This window comes from Suillus subaureus, assembly GCF_016647635.1.
Source record: "Suillus subaureus strain MN1 chromosome Unknown BJ212scaffold_25, whole genome shotgun sequence".
Lineage (NCBI taxonomy): Eukaryota > Fungi > Basidiomycota > Agaricomycetes > Boletales > Suillaceae > Suillus > Suillus subaureus.
In genome coordinates this window covers 620934-640514 of record NW_024538581.1, presented here as the reverse complement: position 1 = coordinate 640514, position 19581 = coordinate 620934, and the positions used below count along the sequence as shown (strand labels likewise).

Below are 19581 nucleotides of genomic sequence, written 5' to 3'. Positions count from 1 at the left end.
GCGCAGGTTTAAATTATGGACTCACAAAACCTCAACTATTTTGGGGGCGGCTTTCGGTTCAGACGGCTAATCCTTCGTTAATTGACAAGCCCAGCTTAGATAAAGCGACTTACGGATGATTCTTGGGGGTCACTAGTTCCGATACTTTGATGTGTCTCTGATTCTTCACCTGACGTGTCTCTGCCGAAACGTAAGGTCATTTAACGCGTCCAGTATATTTTATGGCGTACTCTGCAAGGTTTGAAACACTTCTCTTCTTCTGGGAAAGCTTTTCAGAGAACTATTCGCGTGGTGTCGCATGAAATAACGCGCTGACCTTGGCGTTGCCGGCGTATTTGATCTTGGATGATCCAACCTTTCGCCTAAGTGCTACGTCAGCGGGAAACGTATGAAATGCCTATGTTTAAAAAACAACCTCTGCGGGGAGTCCAGGGTATTGCTCATGATAAAAGAATGTATCAGGTCAGCTGAAAAAGAAACAGAAATATAAGGGACGAGGACAATGAACTCTACTTGTTGATAGTACCACTCAAAGATTCGGTGCCAAGCATATGCAAATAAATTTATGAAATCCCGCATTTAGTTTGCCTTCGATAAAAATGAATTCCGAAAGGAATGAGTTGAAGGCATTAAAGCTTACAGAACTACAGTACGATATTCTAGGGATCGCTTTGAAAAAGCGAGGCTAAAATTACAACCATCCTGCTCCAAACAAAGTCCAAAATTTACAGCGTATCTATTTACCCGCCTAGTCACTTGGTCCCGTAAGTAATGGGTCGTACCGTTCTGACGAGATATTGGGTTGAGGACCATTGATAGGAGGGTCGACTATAGGATAAAAAGATCCAACAGGACGAGGTAGCGCAGGTATGTGTAAGGATCCAATTTCATGGTTTGATTGCGCCAGTAAATGATATGGTATGGGACCATAGACTTGGGTTGGGAATGGCAGGGGTGCCATCATCATGGAGGACTGTTGAACTTGAATTGGCGTTGGATGGGGAGGCTGCATACTCCCCATCGCGATCACTGCTGAAGATAGTGATTATGAAGTACGAGGTAACGTTTTATTGGATGGTTTGCGTACCATCACTGTCCGATCCTTCACCGAGATGTGGGCATCCGCCACTAACGCCTTGCTGGGTGCAGATTTGACAGATGCGATCGATACACTGGTATCCCTTACGCACACAATGTACGCATGGTCTAACGGACGTCAACCAATGTGCATACCAACGGCATCAGAGTTACCCACCTCATGCCTTCACACCTCACCTTATCGCGTCTATGTGGTTGTTGAAGTGATGTTCTAGATTGTAGTTGCTGACTTACCTGCAATATACACACGCCTGAAAATATAACATCAGAAGAAGTATACTTACTCTAAACAAAAACTGACCGCTTTGACACGGGTACCATGGCCTCTGCCCTTCCTCTGAACACTGATACACTCCTTGCCACATTCGACGCACTGCCTACACGGACGTGCATCCTCGCATTTCTTATTATCTTGCCTGCAACCCTCGCAACGAAGCTTAACAAGTTTAGGTCCTTTTCCTACATGAATACACTCTTCCCCCCGTGTAATGCATCGAGAGCAAGGTCGCTGATCATCACACTAGACGCAGAGCAGGTCAAAATCACATCCACAACCACAGAACAGGCTTACCTTCTTATTATCCCGACGACAGTTTTGGCAAGCTAGTTTTGCACGATCGGGTTTTGAGCGATGTGGCCCGCGGAGAACTAAGACGGGAGGAGGTTCTGCACGCAATACCGGGTGGTGATGGCCTTCAGTGCACTCTACCTGATCCTCTCGGCACCTGAGGCAAGGCTTTCCGCCTTCACAGCGCGTGCGGGCTTTTCGACAGTTCTCGCACCCAGCAACACATTGCTCAATAGTGTAACCTTTTTTAAGGCAGCCTCCACACGGCCTAATTGATCATGAGGACATCAGTTCATAAATTAAATAGAAGTCAATCAGAGTGGAGGCAAGCCTACTTTTGACCATCGCAGCGTATTTTGTCACGTCTGTAGGGGAAGAATATTAGGACACGAGGGATGCCTATCGATCACGAGATGATTACCTGCAGCTAGCACATGCCTAGCGATGTTCTTGATAAGCTAACATTAAAAGGGAGCGTGAACGTTAAGCACAAACCTTGACTGCTCTTCTTGGCCACGCTGTCGTGATGATGTCGGATATCGGGACTGGCGGCTGCTGCTGCTGGGAATCCATCGGTCTGCAGGATGTGGTCAATTAACAAAAGGCGTGTGTGAACATATCCCCTTTTCGAACGCACAGAGGTTAGACCCTTACATAAGTGGCTTATCAGCGTTTTCCAAGCGTACATAACGTAGTCCCACAATAGGTCATTGAGTCTAACAATGGATCAGTCACATCACGAAGTCCTCCAAATTCTTCCAAATGCCCATCAAATGAGAAAGCGACCAGCCCGTCATATACAACCAGAGAACGATACTGTCAAAGAAAATAAAACAAGGACAATTGATACAAATGACGCTGTGGAATAGCAAAGTAGGGGGAAATAAAAGATTAACACCATGTGAGTTGCTTGGCCTTCCTTTGTCAATGCAACTTCATAGCCTGCAATGGCGACCCCGTACATAACAGGAGTCAAAACATGTATGTATAGCTGAAACTGAAGTGCTGACCAAAAGAGTCTAGTCCTTGAGGTTCGAACTCTGCAGAGTTCTGTCCCTGCGGCGCCTGGCAAGGTAGCTCAAGTTGGACGGTTTTGTACCTTCCCTTAAGTCCGAGCTGTGTTCATCACATTCAGGAAGTCAAAGGTTAGGTAAGGTGTCGCTGCTTTGAAATTCCTTTTGAGCGTTGACATTAAACAACCCACTGCCTCCATTGTATGGTATATTCCGGTGTCGTATGATATGTTCCTAACTCACATATTAGTGATTTGATATTCGGACTGCCGAGACTCACATGATCTCACAGATTCTGCTATGTAACATTCTGCCGCCGATCTGCCTGGCCGAAGCACCACACTGGTTGGCAGAGCGGCAGTAACAATGAACTAATTTAGGGGCTTGGAAGGAACCGAACAGCGAATTAAACGTACGTGATAATCGTAATGGGAGACTCGATCATCTTTCGCAGTCGCATCGTGCGAGTGTCCCCCAAGAACATCCTGTGCATGCACCAGTTCATAGTGCATTCCTCTCCCTCGAGCTCCAAGAGTGGGCGAATGCTTTGAAATCAACGCGAAGAACGCGCATGACGTGGTCGTTAGGGATGCATATTCAGGTGGCAATGAGCCGGCCAGCCTTTGAAGGATCCTCGCAACGCATATTTGCGGCGAGAGGGATTAGCTGTGGCTCCATAATCATTCCCCACGCACAAGCACTTGTTGTTTCTGCAGCCAAGAAAACTGGCAGGTCCAAGTGTCAACAAGTCCAGATCTGCTCTGACACGAATCTGTGCAACAACTGAGGGTGACCGCCGAGAGGGCAATGTATTGACAGCATCGAAGGTAGTCGAGCCTTAATGGGCACTGCTCAGTTTGATGGGCATTGGTCAGAGCAACAGAAAAGGTTGATGAACCAATCATATCAATACGTCAGACACGAGTCATGTATTCACGCTTCAGCATGCTTCTATTTCCTTCGACCCCAAAGGACTCACGTACTTATGGATTCAAAGAAGACGAATTATGATAGCACGAATTCGGGTATTTGGCAATGTCTAACATAGGGCCATGCCCCAACAGACAATAAAAAACAAATAAGTGGTTGAAGCGAGTGTTTACTGATAGACGGCGACGTAGTTGATGACCCACTTAGCATCTGCAACGGAATACTGAGCAATGCAGAGCGATTCAGCATCCAGTGGGGACTTACCGACGTAGTTAGAAGCATTGGCAACCATATCCGTGCACTTTCCTGAGCATCCAGATTTGGAGTAGGCACTACCGCCTGCCCAGTTGCCGCAGATAGTTGTGTCGATGACCATCTGGTGGTCGTAGAAGTTGTCTGTTATGTCACAGGTTTTTGCAGACCAGAAACCAGGACGGAGTGCCCCAAGTGGAAGGCATAGGTACTTGGGCCGTGAGGTCATCAGGGATGTCATCCCGAGCGAAGTGCCACATTGACATGCCAGTGGAATTGTCCCACAAGAGCGCAAAAACACCACCCCCAGCATTGTTGAAGCCATACGCAAAAGACCTGCCTCAGGGACCGTAAGGTTGAGATTAACGCACAAAAGAAGAGATACAAACGTTGTACTATTATCCATGATGCTGCAGCCCGAGTCCGAGGTCTCGGTGCTGTAGCAGTTACTCGAGAGGACAGAGCCTGTGAACTCATCGGAATCATCCGTATCGATGGTGCAGGTGTGGTTCGTGCCACTATGAAGCGTCATCTGATTTTTCGCCTGGTCATTGATACCCTCGACAATGTCAATTTCACCCCCATATGGCCAGTCCGGTCCAACAGTCCAGAAACTAGGCCATGTAGAACAGCCGACGGGCATTTTGGAGGCGTCCATGACAAAGAGACCGCCGTTGTAGCTGTTCTGAGATGTGATACGAACACTGTGGTTGTGGCTCAGTACGTATATTATAGCGACAGCGGTTGTTACACACGAGTCGCGATCGCCGCCGGCAGCGACAGTACTGGTTGAATCAACTGCAAGGACCGTCGAGTAGTCGGAGGAATTGATATACGCAAGTTTCTTGGACTCTGCAGCTGACTTGTTTTGGTAAATGACATTTCCGCCAGTGGGATCTGAGCCAGTATAGAAGTCCCAGTCACTAGGTAGATGGAACACCGTTAGTCGAATTACAAGTTGAAACTATATAAGTGACACGTGCTTGAAGAAAGCTTTCCCCTGGTAAAAGTCTTGAATTGTGTAGGTTTTGTTAGTTGACTGTGTACCAAGAGTGATAGGGGAGTAACGTGAGAGTGAGTGAGCACCGACCAGGGCGGTCGGCAGGAGAGTCGCTAAAAAGAGTTTATAGAAAGAATGCATCATACAGTGCAAACGAGGAAAGCTCGGCAGTCGTCTGAAACAATGAAATAGCAGTGAAACAGAAGGGGGATAGTTAATGCAACGTTTATAATAGCATTGGCCATGGGGTTTTATTGTGCTTATAACATAAGAAATGACGTTCACCTTCATGAACGTTGCACTCCATTACCTCGCTTTAGCTAGCCTCCCCGAGCAGACCAATCGATGGAAGATCAGTAGTCGTTCCTTCATATTCGCGTCGCTCACCGAAGTTCGGGATCCTATCATACCGCGGACCTGATTAATTTTAGCGCCTTGTCGTCAATCCAACACCCCTTGTATCCCGGAAATTGATTGACCATCTCTCCTTGTCTATATTTGCAGTTTCATAGATTGTAATCGCAGCACTGTAAACAACAGGAGTCCAAAGATTCACGACTAAAATGCTGGCTGAAAGAGCTTACTTACTGGTCCTCGAGCTCAAGCGCTATTGAGCATTATCACCGCAGTGCCAAAGGAGGTCAAATTAGATGGTTCGAAAGTCTGGTTCGGTCAGGGTTGGGAAGTACCGATGATCATGGGAGATGGAGTACTAGGACGCGAATATTATGAAATTCATTCTGAACAAAGTTAGCCTCCAAAGATCGCATTGCGGCCGCCGTCCACTGTACCCGTGTGCGTTCTGGCGTCGTATGATGGGCCCCAACCCATGTTTTAGTCGTTTGATTTTGAATTGTTGAGCCGTACATTATATCACAGGTTCTGCCATGTAGCATCAAACCGGTTGAGAGCATCAGCCGCCTCTGTCAACAGCAGTAAAATCTAGAGGCTTGGATGGAACCGAACAGTGAACGTACGTGATTATAATCGTAACGACGACAATTGCCAATACTGAGCGGACAGAAGGCTGCAGAAGGTAGCTGTGGGAGACTCGACCACTATACCTCTATGTATGGAGGCAACCGTAACGTCGTCGTCGTCGTCGCGTCACAGGGTTGTGGTTGCCACTTGCATTGTTAATAATTTACCCCACCGTAACCTACCGTAATGAGTCGGTATCACAGGGGCTCGGTTGCTAAGTATAGGTACGTTGTGCTTAGACTTCAAAAAGTTCGCCACAAGAACAACTAAAACCACTTTTTCGCTGCTATGCTACCTTCCTGGCACTGCTCGTTTACTAGTACTGCCTGTATATTGTCATTGTCTCCTGCTGCAACCGTTTCATACCCGTAATCTCGCTGTACATCATGAGTACAAAATCTGCAGCTGCAACATCAGCCCTACTGATAACTAAGTCGAAGTTCCGCCCGCAAAAGTTTGAACCCCAAGTTCGAGCTACGCGACCGACATGAAAAGCACCCGATATCGCTGCTGGTTGGATGTCATGGTCCAATCAGACGAGGTTGCTAACTGCAGCGGTGTGTCACGCGCAATCCACAGTTGCCTCCATACAGAGATACACCATCTTCCACAAGTCCATGTGTAAATGAGTATCTCCAGGTTGTATTGTGTAGGAAGCAGTTCGAACGTTCATGATTCACTTCTCTCGAACTCTGATTTTCGGGGAATGGTGACTTCAACTTCAATATTTGGTCTGAAAATTAACGCATGGCAGGCGCTGAAAAAGGCAGTAGATTTATGCCTTACCATGATCCTCCTTTCGAATTATGGTTGATGATGAAGTCAACGAAGGTGCCAAGATATCCCAGTGAACGGGAAAAAAAAAACAGGAATGAATGGGGTGCACATCTTAAGTACTGGTGAACAATTCAGTACAATGGCTGAGGACAATGATGTTCAAGAAGACGAGGTTTCGACAGCATTGAAAATAGTCAAGCCGTACAGAGCGCTAGGGTACGGACGAGAACACAGGTGAAATGAAAAGGTCGACAAACTAAAAGTATCAGTGCATGGTATTCGGGAAGTCCCACGACTGACCTTTGAAGTTGAATAGCATAAAGATTTTAGTTTGAGATGAAGACTGACGTTTGTTCGTCACCTGGCGCCCGCTACGCGCAGAGATGAAGGTGGGGTTCTTCTTCTCGTTCTCACATAGATCTGAAAAACTTCCCATGGAACGTGCAACCTGAAACAAGCAGGTTGCAACGTGACGGTTACGTTCAAGTTGATCTGAGAGGATAAACCAGCCGGCCAATGAGGCTAGATCATTTGAACCTCCTTCTAGCTTCAGTGCTCACAAAATGTGCAAGCAAGCACATAGCAATGGCTATGTTGTTGGGGGGGTGATTAATAGATACGCCAAGTGCACTTATTTGCTTACACGATAGCAGAGGGAACAACTGGTCTTCGCAACTCTTTAGAGTTAGGCGATGACAATCGTGGGTCGTGATCTGAAATAATCTCGTCCAATAGAGTCATGGGTCTCCCACAGCAGAAGTTCCAGAACATGTGCATGATTGATATGTACAACATACAAGCCTCAGGTATAGTGATGTATTCCGAGTGACTGAGTCAAGTTTTCGTAAGTAGTCGATGAATGTTGTATGACCGATTCCTCGAAATGTGCAGCAAATGAGAAAGCGACCAGCGCAGCATATGCAGACAGTAACTGATCCTGCCAGAAAACAAAAGAATAATAGATGGAAATGACGATGTGCTGTGATGAAAGCAGGGGTATGATGTAGATGTGATGCAATGCAAATAATAAAAGTATGATGCGAATGTTCATTGGTAGACGGCGACGTAGTTGATAACCCACTTGGCATCTACAACAGCATCAAAGAACACTAAGCGGTGCGACATGAACAGATATTCCAAGAAAACTTACCGACATAGTTAGTAGCATTGGCGACCATATCTGAGCACGTTCCTGGGCATCCAGAACTGGAGTAGGCACCACCTGCCCAGTTGCCACAGATAGTAGTGTCAATGACCATCTGGTGGTCGTAGAAGTTAGCTGATATGTCACAACTCTTTGCAGACCAGAAACCAGCTGGAGGAATCCAAGTGGAAGGGTTGGGCATTTGGGCCGTAAGATCCGCAGGGATATCAGCACGAGCGAAGTGCCACATCGACATGCCAGTGGAGTTGTCCCAAAGGAGTGCAAAGACACCACCCTCCGCATTATTGAAGCCGTATCCAAAAGACCTGCCACAAGGACACGTTAGGTCCTAGCTAACGCATAAGAAAGAGATGCAATGCAAACCTTGTGTCCGTGTCCTCAACGCCGCAGCCTGCATCCGCAGTCGGGGTGCTGTAACAGCTTGTCCCAAGGACGTGGCCAGTAAACTCATCGGTACTACTATTTGACTTTCCGATAGTACAACTTTGGCTGGTGCCACTATGAAGTGTCATCTGGTTTGTCGCCTGGTTATTCACGCCCTCGACAATGTCGATTTCACCCGCCGAAGGCCAGTTTGGACCAACGGTCCAGAAACTGGGCCACGTAGAGCAGCCGACAGGCATGTTCGAGGCGTCAATGACAAAGAGACCGCCGTTGTAGCTCTTCTGAGATGTGATACGAACACTGCATTCATGATGAATACTCATAAATCATAATGAACAAGAGCATTACGCACGAGTCACGATTGCCGCCGGCAGCAACGGTGCTGGTTGAATCAACTGCAAGAACCGTCGAATTATCGCAGTCATTGACATATGCAAGTCCCTTAGACTGTGCGTCCGATTTGCTTTGGTAGTTGACATTGCCACCAGTGGGGTCCGAACCAGTGAAAAAATCCCAATTACTAGATGGATGGTTAACCAAGTTCCGCATTGAAACTGCATATATGATAAGTGGTACGTACTTGATGAAATCCTCCCCCTGATAAAAGTCTTGAATGGTGTAGGTTTTGTTGGTAGACCGCCCACGGACAGCAGTACGGAGATGACGCGAGTGCGCACGCGACTGATGACGAGCACCAACCAGGGTGGTCAACGAGAGAGCAGCTAGAAAGAGCTTAGAGAATGTGTGCATCGTGAGGCAAACGAAAGTGAGGGTAAGTAGTCGTCCAAAGGATTAAACGAAAGGATTGAAGCAGTGAAATTTAAAGAGAAGGTTGTGGACAGTGGAATAAAGAAACGCTGATGGAACGTTCAAGGGGTTTAAAGCATCAAAAGTAACAGTTTCACAAACCTCGTTGCTGTGAGCCGCCACACTGCATTACCTTGGAATTACCTCGGCCACGCTCGGCGACCTTATAATATCGGGGACCTAATTACGCTAAAGTCCTTTTGTCCTCAATCCAACCATCATTCGTTGTATTCCAAGACTGGTTAGTCATTCTCTCCTGTTAACGTTTGCAGCTTCAGTGGGATGGAAATGGTATAAATCAGAAGTCAAAAAGTGACACGCACCATTGATGCTGAAAACTGAAGTGTGCTTGAAGACTTATTTGAGCTCAGAAAGTCTTCCAGTCCAATTTAGAGATTCGGAAGTATTTATGTAACACATGGTCCGCATTCACACGGGGTCGGAAATTGCTCTCCAAAGAACGTACTCCGTGTATAAATTTAGCATCGATTTTAAACCAATTGTGGAGAAGGTACGTACCAAATGTGCAGAGCAATGTCTACAATTGTGAGAAGACTAACTTCGGATCTGATGCAGACAGGCGTAAGCCGTTCGTAGCAAAGAGAATCTCTCAGAAGTCGGTTCAGAACGTTCAAGGATGACCGGTCACCAGTTGACCGTTGCAGATCCAGTACCTCGACGAGCTGAGAAGGCGCACTATTCAGGTCCACTGAACACTTAACTCCACTGTGATTAACATTTCTAGACTTAAGCGGTGGCGATCTAACTCCGCTGTATTCTTGAGCGGGCTTATCTAAGTCTCAGTCTCTATGTCCATAGAGGTTCACCATAAGTATTGGCTACCTAATTGTAGCCTGCGTTGGCATGTATGAACATTGAAGCCTAGTGTTCGAATGGCGGTGACCTACTTACCATAATTCGTATGCTTCTTGGACATCTTAACATAATAAAGCGGTCATTAAGATCCTAACAGTGTACAACAAATCAGTCTGTTCGATGTCAACAGGTGCTGAACATGCTTACAGATGCTGGTAATGAAGGATTGAGGCGAATGTTACTGGCAGACGGCGACTGATGACCCACTTCTTCTACACGGGAACACTGAGAGTGTGAAATGACTCGGCACTTTGTCAAACTTACCAACGTAGTCAAGTAGTAGCACTGGCAACCATGTCTGAACGTAGACTCGTGACCAGTCCTAACCTATAAGGCAAGATCTGAATGTAGTATTCCCGGGCACCCAGATCGAGCGTAGACATGCGAACTTGCCCAATCGCCGCAGATAGTAGCGTTGATGATTATCTTATGATCATAGAAGTTGGCCGTGTTGTCGCAGGTTTGTGAAGACCAGAATCTGGCTGGAGTGCCCCATGTCCTCGATGCTGCAGCCTGAGTCCGCATGTGCGGCGCCGTAGCAATTGGCCCCCATGATCTGCCCCGTGAGGTGGTGGGCACTATCTGTCTTTTCGTTGGTGCAAAGTTTGGTTCATGCCGCTATGAAGCGTTATCTGGTTTGTGTCCTGATTATTCACGCCCTCGACAATGTCGATTCACCCCTGGGCCATGGGCCAGCTCGGGCCACATGTTTGCCGCCGACAGCAACGGTGCTGGTTGAATCAACGGCAAAGATCAACGCAATCGTTGACATATACAAGTCTCTTAGACTGCGGGTTCGATTGACTTTGGAAAGTGTGATTTCCACCAGTGGGATCCGAGCCAACGACAAAAGTCTAGTCACTAGATGGATGGAAGACAGTTAGCCAAGACACCAGTTGAAACTAGATAGATGGTACACCCTTGAAGAAATCCCTGATAAAAGTCTTCTATCATGTATGTTTCGCTAGTTAGTTGTCTATGAGCAGTAGTGCGGCAATGACACAAGTGCCAGTAACAGTCACCATCAACCAGGGCGGTAAACGGGAGAGTCGCTAGAAATAACTTAGAGAAAGAGTGCATAGGAGTTGAAGCAAAGGATTGAAACAGTAGTGAATGAACGTTAAAACCTAGGGGAGGAATTCAATGCAGAGTTGGTGGTTTGGCCATACTAGTAGGGCCTTATCGTGGTCGATTCCCGACATCCACACTTAGTTATAGTTCGAAATAGATGTTAACAATGTCGACGTTGATTGTTAATCGTACGGCACGAGGCAAACGAGAGGAAAGCGGTGGTCCAAAGGATTGCAAAGTAGTAAGATGATGCCTAGTAGTAGTCAGTGCATAACGTTATCCATGTCTTATCATCGTGGTCAACGTTGAAACATCAAATTCTGAAAATGACGTTGACGAACCTCGTTTACGATCGGCCTTTCCCCATTGACGCCTTCAGTGACCTAACTCGGTCCCGACCAATTTTATCCTGTCATCAATACAACCTGTATTCCGGGACGGTCAGCTGCAATTTCTGCTTGGCGGTTGTAGGTTTAACGTGTTATAGTAACAATGAGTCGAAAATGGCATTGGTGCTGAAACCGAACTGGCTGTGACCTACTGGCCTAGTTCAAGGAGTTTACCTGGAGCTCTAGAGGCTAGCGTTCTATCGCCGTGGTGCCAAAGGAAGGCTCCGACTCGTTTGAAACTGATCAAACGGCGGCTTACTCAGCGCGCTGACCGGCCACCACTATGTAGCGCCAGCCAGGAGGCGTACTTATAAGCCTTGATACACACAAATTTTCGAGCTTCCTGCAGAGTATTATATATATCTGGCTGTGCTTCAGATGAATCTCTGGTACCTGGTTCAGTACAATCATGACCATTGACGTCAGACGATTTATTTGTTTGTACTTGTTGAATTTACAACTTCAATGGACTCCTGACTTGTTTGATCCTAACCTGCCTTGCATATCCTCAAATCTCACCGCTGATAGTGATCTCGACACGGAAATATATGGGGACTGGGTGTCTGATGAGAGACATATATCCAGCGTTCATAAGCCGACAGAGGAGAAGGGAGATGCCTCGGAAAGAGATGTATGGCTAAAGACCGATCGTGTACTTGAGACGCAGAAACGAGTCGTCTTCGGAAACATTGGTGTCAACGATTGCTTCATGCACTAGGGCGAAGACACGCTTGAAGCTCGAATAGTGAAACATGTTGCTGGTAGGTGCACTGCAATTGCTTATGGATGTATGACCGATAATATTGCCTATCGCAACCCCTGTAGGATTTCTGATCATGGACAATGTGTGCAATGGTACGGTTTTAATTGTGACAGATTCTCCTTCAAGCCTCCTGTCGTTGGACTCCATTGCATTTTCTGTCGATAATTCGCACGAAACACCGCTTTCAGAAGAATGGGACCTGCTGTCGGAGCAAGCCAGAGACATTCTCAGTTCAAATGGTGGATTGTGAGTGTCGCACGTGTAAGTACTATTCCAACCGCTCTTAACGTCGTCCAGGATTCAAGGCGCGAGTTGGCTATCGTATGACGCAATTCCTAGTTTGTCAAACACACTTTTCTCGCTCTGGAGGATTTGCAGCTCCCTGAACACATCAACGTCTCTAGATCCTGTCCTTCCACCACCACGACTGTTCTTCCTACTTACAAAGGAACACAACCCGACCTCAATGGACCCATCATTAGACGTCAACGTTTGGATAGCGGTTTTCATCCACATCCTCGCAATGCCCCCCTTCCACCGCTCGGGTTGATGTATAAAGAAGGTTGGGAAGATTATGCGCTCATAAATGTGCCTTTCGTTTTCGGGAAGCTGGTTGTTGCCGATTTTGGTGCGGCTGCACGTTCTGCACACGATGTACCTCCACTCACTCCCGCTTATTGGCCTGGATGCGTCAAAGGAATGGTGGGAGTTAACTAGGCAGAATATTTGCATGTAAGCCACCACGCACAAACCGACCTTAACAACGGACAAGAAAAAACGGTAGTCACTTACATATCTCGACAAGGTACTACAAGCGGTTTAAGGCTGAGGAGAGCTGATCACAATGGTTAACGCTCTTGAAACGTTACATGAGAGCAACGACTTCGAGATCAACAGTCTTTTCAGAGGAACACTAGGCGGAAATGTTGTCAGCTGTCGCCAAGTCTAATGTAAGTCTACATCACTTGTAAAGGTATTGCGCTACGAATTACATGCATCAAGGTCATTTTGCGTGTTTACGGAGATAGCCTCGTTGGCAACATGTTTATGAGGCTGGCATCAGGACACTCAGCTCATGGAATTTTTTCCCTCTGATGTTATTACTTGCGACGCAGAAACGGCGGTTTGTTCTCTAGGCATTCACTACATCGTCTGGTGGAATGATTTGTACACTCTGTCTTTGTATCTTTCTTTTCTGATGCCTTATTTTATTATTCATAGGCCGCTCGAAACTGACGGCTGAGGCACGAGGCAGGCGCAAATAAGCGAGGTGGCGCAGCGCTTCTCAAACCTGCCCGCCTCACAGTTTGGTCGTTTTTCTGAGTGTCAGCTACTCTAGCGTCGTCTTTTTTGCATTTTATTTAGCCCAGTCATGTTATTAGAAGATCCCAATCTGGCAGTAAGGCCCGATTTCACTTCACAAGAACACGAAGCTTCGCGACAACAGTTGATCAGCGACGGTCTCACAGAACAACGGGCAGCTCAGTCTTTGGCGGCTCTATGGACTTTAGCTAACAATGCAGACAAGAAACGCTGGGCCCTCAGACAGCAACGCTTGCTAGAGGCAGGACAAAGAGAAGAAGGAGAGGACGAAGAACGTCAACAGCAACGCAAGAAGGAGGAAGAAGCAGCTCGCCTGGAAGAGAGGGAGAAAAACAAGAATAAGTATGTGCCCATTGTGCACAGAAAAGTACCTTCCGACCCTACTATTCTCCCGGCACAATATGCCATGAAGAAGCTGAAGTCTGGAGACTATTGCGAACTCCATTACTTCACCAACCGTGGCCTTGAGGACGCCAAACTGTCTAGTCCTGTAGCAGAACCTGAAGCTGCTTCCGTCGTTAAAGATGAAAACCTATCTTGGGAAGAATTCAACGAGGCAGCGCCGCGCATGATCACGATGATGAGAATGTACGACTGGCCAGATGAACGAGTGAATATGCATATACAATTCTGGTCAGCGCTACAAGCGCATCGTTGGCGTTATTCCCCAGACCAACTCAGGCAGCGAGCACTGTTACTCTACCAGTCCCAGCAACGACAACGCTGGCATCAGACCGTAGGGACGACGCAAAGTGAGAGTCCTGAAGAGCCCGACCAAGACCTGATTGCCGAGGCACGCGAAGAACTCTTCAACGAGAAGAGAGTTAAGGAGACCGTCTTGGCCATTCAGGTCAGTGAAATTCGTAAGCCCCCGATCGAAGTCTAATCATTAAAATCTCGCCAAATCTCATTTCCGCACATACCTACAACTCGTTACATCGTGTCACGGGCTTCTCGTTGTCGCTAATCGCGTGCTGACAACAACACCCCCATCTCCTGGCCTTCAACCCCTGGCCATCACGTGCCTCAACCAACCATGTTCGAATCGCAACATCGAACATACCTATGCACCTACGCAACCCCCACTAATAAACCGAAACTGCACTCGGAAATAATCCGATACCAAAGCAAGCAGCAACAGCTTTCTTAGCAACCCAACCTCAGAACTTCCCAACCTCGAAGAAGCGCCCCCATACACCAGCGGAAGACACTTCAGCCGGCAACAAGAAGGTATGAAACGTTCGTCCCTTCATCGCTACAGGCCCACTACCCTGCTGCGCAGTCTGCCTCGGAAGGCACTCGCATCGCACCATCGAGTGCTCGGCCACACAGACATCGGACAAGCAGTTCAGCACCTTTTCGGAACGCATCCGCAAGGGCCTATGGACCATATATGGGAAACAGCTCTGTACCGCGTGGCAGAGAGAAGAAGGATGCACAACCCCAAAACACGATGTGCTGTAACTTAGCTAAGACTGTCGTCCCTTAACTGTTACGCCAAAAGGCAGTGATACTGAAAGCTTGTATTTCAGTATCGCAGACAGTGTTTATGTAGATTATGGGAACTCTAGTAAGCCAGCGTGCTTACATGTGCGTCACATCTGCTCAGGCTGCGGAGCAACCACGCATGGAGCCCAAAAATGCTCCAGAGCACAGAAAGTATATCCTGTTGACTCCGTATAAGGCAGAAGCTTGGAGACGAGAGCTTCAACGTGCAGGGCTTCTTGAACGTTTCGCTAAGATATCAAGCAGTCTCCTTTGAGGTTTCGAAATAGATTTTCCTCCTATCACAGTTGTACAGGTACCGCCAAATAAAGATTTGATCACCGAGTATGCAACGGAGTTCAATAACATCATTTAGAAAGAACTAGACATGAAAGGGGGGTATATTGGTTTGTTCTGAGCCGAACCTTTGGAAAATCTGATAGGACCGTTTCAATCTTCCCCGCACATCTTACAAGATGTATGAGAGCTATACAATAAATATTTTGTTACACGCGTGCGAAGCAGTACTACGAGGCGGAGCGTACCCGACAAGCGTCGAGGAGATGCTTTCCCACTGCAGCGAGAAACTTTTCCTCCAGCTGGACTGCTAGCAGCTACGGTCGAACTTTGTTGTGATCATCGTTGTCGAGTGCATTACTGCGACTCCTGGACTTCTAGACAAGCTTGGAATGCTTCTGGCGACTTGATCTATTTGTTCGCCTATACAATTGCTCTTCACTTGCTCAAGAGGACAGCGGAGCTAAACTTCTTTTTGTCTTTTCACGACAACCTACCAGTCGTATATATTTGCACCGATCATGGGCCATTTCCCTAGTCTTTGCATTCCTCTATGCCATCCCCGTCCTCTGGGTTACACCCACTTCGGAGCTGCTGGCATATGATAGAAAATAGTCATTAGTAGCGCTTCTAGGAGGGGGCATTGTGCTCAGACCAGGCTAGCTTGGTGAAGGTTGAGGATGTTCTAATTCCTCTGGCTCCTCGACCACATTCGCGGTGTAGTTCACAGCCTCCCTTCCTTCTATACAAGAAAAACCAGGCACGCCTAAGGGTGCAACATCAGGTTCATAGCGAACCTCTGCAGTAGACTGGAATACAAGCTGGATTTCTCGAATCTGCTGCAATGAGCCAACGCCTGGCAAATCACCTGGGCCAGTGTGTGTATCTGATGATGGAGGCGCGAAAATGCTGACATGTGGTTGTGGAGGTGAGTCCGCAGAAGTGGTGGGTTGGGATGACCGGGTTTGGGGGATAGAAGAGCCGGGATGGTGTTCATGATCGTCTGGGCTGGGTAGTAAATCGGGTGAAGTTGTTGGATGGGAGGTGCTGCGCCCTGAAATGTCTACCTCAGCGTTTGTTTGAAAGTGGCGTGCAGGAAAACTTGGTAGAGCCAGAATGATCCCTTCAGTGTGTGATGAAGGATCTTGGACAACATGAGCTTTTCTCATCCCGGTGGACACCATGACTTGCTTCATAACGTCAGCCAGATATGTCAATAGTTTCATGACGATTCTTGCGAGTGGCAATACTAGTGGTCGCCACCAGCGATCCCCTCCACACTTAGCTCGAATGATGCCGTATGAGATCATTACAAGTGCGACCATTATCACAGAACCAACAACGGCTCTGGTAGTTTGATCTCCGGGACTCCACCAATGGACGGAGAAAGCCGCAAAGAAGAAGACCATGCTAACACATTTGAATAAGGGCATCCATCCACCATATTAAGACGGGACTCACCCCCACATGAGCAACGTTTTCGGAAGGCTGTAAATTATGGCCAGCCTTTCCAGTCTGCGTTCTTTCTCGCCAAGTCCTGATAGAAAAACTTCCTGAAATTTTTGCCGTAAGAATCATTGTAATCAATATTTGTAGTTACTGACCGTTTGGAGGACTGTGCCCAATTGGCCCATGGATCGATTATGCGAAACAAGCAACAAACCGAGAATCATACTTCCCAGGCTTGACACAAGAGACATGTAGCTTGCCACCTGAACAGGGGATCTACCGCCCGCATCAACGCTGTTGATAGAGAGAAACCCAACGTTGGCATTGAGTAAGACAGTGGCCTGGTTCAACATCAGTTGCACGCGCGGCACGATAATGAACGAGTAGATTTACCAGAAGAGTAGAGTCCTGAAGCTGCCCATTCAGATTTAAGTTGAATGTATTCCACCGCTCTGAGGAAGGCGTATTGTCGACAAATATCGTGTGCAGTTCTCGGACTAGAGCCATAGGGTCCAAAAACAAAAGGGGTGCAATAATAACTATCAACAACGATGGTGTGTATGGATGGACTGTTTGATCAAAGGCCAATCTCACACAGTTCTCCCCATGGGAGTTGATAAAGTGATTGCGACCTTGAAATTTTTTCGATAAATGACAACTAGAAGGACCAACGATAGAGCACTGACTGAATGCATACATGATTCGGCCTTAAAGAATAGTCAGCATCAAGATGAGATCGAGTTCAATGCTACATTACCAATAACAATAGCAGCGTGACATCGGTGCATGCTCTCGCCCGCAGTGGAATGGACTTGGGGAAATAATATGAACCCACGAGATTCACAAGGGATTTCACGAAAGTGTATCAATGGAACGCACCCTTGATCATATCTATAATAGATATATAGTCTCTGATTTCGATGATATCGAATGGTGCAGTTGAGTGGCGAGAGGTTAGGTGGTCTGTTCGCGGCCTGACAATTATGTTTACCAAGTGTAAGAAAGTACTAACCACATTCGGCATATATCAGCATATCCTTCACCTCATCAACAAGATTTTGTGTAATGGGGCACAGGCAAGGGAAGTAATCGCAATGTTTCCTATGGAGTATGTGAGTTTGGTACAACAATCTAGAACCTAGCATAATGCACCAATATTGTGCTTGGATGGCAAGCCCTGAGTTCGAAAACCAAGATAAATTGTCAAATCCAGAAATACTGAGAACCATTGACTACGCACGTATGTGTGAAAGATTCTCGACGCCATTACATTCAGAGAGAATATCCTCGGTACTGTACTCATCCAGCCAGAAGAGGCACCTATCGCGGTGGTTGGCGAAATAATAGCAACAAACCACCGTATTGGTATCGGTGGAAAACTTCGGCTCGATCACAAGGTCCACCTGCGCCATGTCGAGCTCAAGGTCCTCACTTTCATCACGGAGTGAACGCAGCAAGCAATCCATGAATTGTTTTATGACATTGTATATTTTCTCGTCGCAAATATTCATTTGTGTGAATGTTCGCTGTTTGTTGTAGCTGTAACTCAGAACATCAATAACGCATGAAACTGACACACCCTTTCTGCGTTCACGAAGTAGCGAGAACCTTGCGGATGCACGAGTGTAGTCCATCCCGGGGGTATAGCCATGCTTAAAATGTTTCAAGTGATGCAACAAATGATGAAAATAGAGCTTACTCGTGTAAGGGGAATTTCACCGTCATGGCAGGAACAATGATTTGGGACGGTAAAGAACTCCTTTTAACAACTTCAGCTTTGCAGTATAGTCAATGCAGGATAATCGCTATTGACCTTGGTGTATATATCTCATACCGCCTGACTTCCTCTGCAACCAGGAGGCCTATTTGCAGGTTGTCGTAGACCATGCCGACCTCCGGGCCTGGCTGCCCTGGACCCAATTGCTCTTCGCTGCAAGGCAAAGCAATGTTGTGACTACCTATAACCGGATCGGATACTGGTACTGCCTGAGTAGGCAAATCTAACGGAACAGTAACAGGGTCCGTAGATCTACGGTGGAAATCTGCGACGGGATTGTGAATCGTGACTCGGCGAGAACGAACCGGTTTCGTGTATGGCGCGTATCTCGTCGGGCTCTCTCCCATACTCAGGATCAAACTTGACCCCATCGTTGTCTCCGGCAAAGACATCGACGTATTCTCTCGTTCTACATGTCGTGGGGGTTGTGAAGGAGAAATTGTTGCGTAAGGGAAATCTGAAAGAGATAGAGGCTCTCTTGCGACTTCCTGTATTTCACCAGGAGGTAAAAAACTGGAACAAGTATATAAATTCTCTTCTACGGTGTCCGCTTCGAGGGGTCGCAGAAAAGCCCTCCGGGGAAGGCGAGGTTTGGTGGTCGATCTCCTAACTCCGGGCTTTGAACGGCCTGTAGCAAATAGACGGAGTGAAGACAAGAAAACAGATAATGAACTCGCAGAATGGCGAGCAAGTCGTAAAAGCCATCTCTGAAATGCTCTGAGAATATGGGCAAGGAATCGAAGTTTCATCATGACGGTCAGTAGCAACGCTCAAAGCTGGGATACCATCATGATGGGGACACGCACACGCACACGCACACGGCCCCCATGCACCTTCTGATGTACAGAGCGCTAACTTGCATAGCCGCCTGACTTCAAACTATTTGCAAGGGCACACAGCACCAGAAATGCCAGAAGACCCCCAAATACTTTGAAATTGAGAAATGTTTAGGATTTTCGCGATCTATCCATCTGAGCAGAGTCGAGTCTACTCCTCGTTGAGCTTGACGCAGCGATCAAGGCTCATAACGTCCGGGAAATGGACACTGGGGGAAATTTTGTCGTAGACCCTCAGACTAGTGGGGTGTCTGGGTCCCTGTCAACCGCTCGGCTGAATTCGGTCGGAGGTTCATTACATCAGGCTTAGCATTAGACTTAGAGAGTGGATGTGGCACGA

At 47.2% G+C, this 19581-nt stretch overlaps 7 protein-coding genes across 7 annotated transcripts; 3 read left to right on the top strand and 4 right to left on the bottom strand.

Annotated features, from left to right (window-relative positions):
• Nucleotides 1–594: 594 nt before the first annotated feature.
• BJ212DRAFT_1369368 (uncharacterized protein) lies at nucleotides 595–2282 on the bottom strand. Its single transcript, XM_041336218.1, has 8 exons — nucleotides 2154–2282; nucleotides 2125–2127; nucleotides 2002–2037; nucleotides 1670–1934; nucleotides 1400–1618; nucleotides 1333–1349; nucleotides 1256–1285; nucleotides 595–1206 (listed from the first exon to the last, which is right to left on the bottom strand). Exons 1-8 carry the CDS (start codon nucleotides 2237–2239, stop codon nucleotides 1068–1070), a joined length of 795 nt encoding a protein of 264 aa, XP_041190987.1. The 5' UTR covers nucleotides 2240–2282; the 3' UTR covers nucleotides 595–1067.
• Nucleotides 2283–3643: 1361 nt separating this feature from the next.
• Nucleotides 3644–5356, bottom strand: BJ212DRAFT_1369353 (glycoside hydrolase family 16 protein). The gene is made up of 7 exons (XM_041336217.1): nucleotides 5147–5356; nucleotides 4845–4872; nucleotides 4617–4784; nucleotides 4251–4565; nucleotides 4032–4197; nucleotides 3874–3985; nucleotides 3644–3819 (listed from the first exon to the last, which is right to left on the bottom strand). The coding sequence occupies exons 1-7, from the start codon at nucleotides 5166–5168 to the stop codon at nucleotides 3779–3781; spliced, it is 852 nt and encodes a 283-aa protein (XP_041190986.1). The 5' UTR covers nucleotides 5169–5356; the 3' UTR covers nucleotides 3644–3778.
• Nucleotides 5357–7666: 2310 nt separating this feature from the next.
• On the bottom strand, nucleotides 7667–8918 carry BJ212DRAFT_1301410 (glycoside hydrolase family 16 protein; the record flags this gene model as incomplete). The annotated part of the gene is made up of 5 exons (XM_041333122.1): nucleotides 7667–7707; nucleotides 7770–8089; nucleotides 8148–8468; nucleotides 8521–8688; nucleotides 8749–8918. The coding sequence occupies 5 exons, from the start codon at nucleotides 8916–8918 to the stop codon at nucleotides 7667–7669; spliced, it is 1020 nt and encodes a 339-aa protein (XP_041190985.1).
• A 3229-nt stretch (nucleotides 8919–12147) lies between these two features.
• On the top strand, nucleotides 12148–12791 carry BJ212DRAFT_1483015 (uncharacterized protein; the record flags this gene model as incomplete). Its single annotated transcript, XM_041340537.1, has 3 exons — nucleotides 12148–12320; nucleotides 12372–12503; nucleotides 12557–12791. 3 exons carry the CDS (start codon nucleotides 12148–12150, stop codon nucleotides 12789–12791), a joined length of 540 nt encoding a protein of 179 aa, XP_041190984.1.
• Nucleotides 12792–13449: 658 nt separating this feature from the next.
• On the top strand, nucleotides 13450–13872 carry BJ212DRAFT_1220009 (uncharacterized protein; the record flags this gene model as incomplete). Its single annotated transcript, XM_041329363.1, has 1 exon — nucleotides 13450–13872. A coding segment is annotated over one exon (423 nt), but the record flags the coding sequence as incomplete, so codon positions are not given.
• An 800-nt stretch (nucleotides 13873–14672) lies between these two features.
• BJ212DRAFT_1276120 (uncharacterized protein) lies at nucleotides 14673–15080 on the top strand (the record flags this gene model as incomplete). Its single annotated transcript, XM_041331262.1, has 2 exons — nucleotides 14673–14852; nucleotides 14973–15080. Coding segments are annotated over 2 exons (288 nt in total), but the record flags the coding sequence as incomplete, so codon positions are not given.
• Nucleotides 15081–15838: 758 nt separating this feature from the next.
• BJ212DRAFT_1483013 (uncharacterized protein) lies at nucleotides 15839–19157 on the bottom strand (the record flags this gene model as incomplete). The annotated part of the gene is made up of 13 exons (XM_041340536.1): nucleotides 15839–16589; nucleotides 16647–16732; nucleotides 16784–16969; nucleotides 17022–17260; nucleotides 17315–17335; nucleotides 17386–17439; nucleotides 17508–17591; nucleotides 17641–17729; nucleotides 17781–17805; nucleotides 17869–18154; nucleotides 18208–18280; nucleotides 18328–18387; nucleotides 18442–19157. The coding sequence occupies 13 exons, from the start codon at nucleotides 19155–19157 to the stop codon at nucleotides 15839–15841; spliced, it is 2670 nt and encodes an 889-aa protein (XP_041190981.1).
• Nucleotides 19158–19581: the final 424 nt, after the last annotated feature.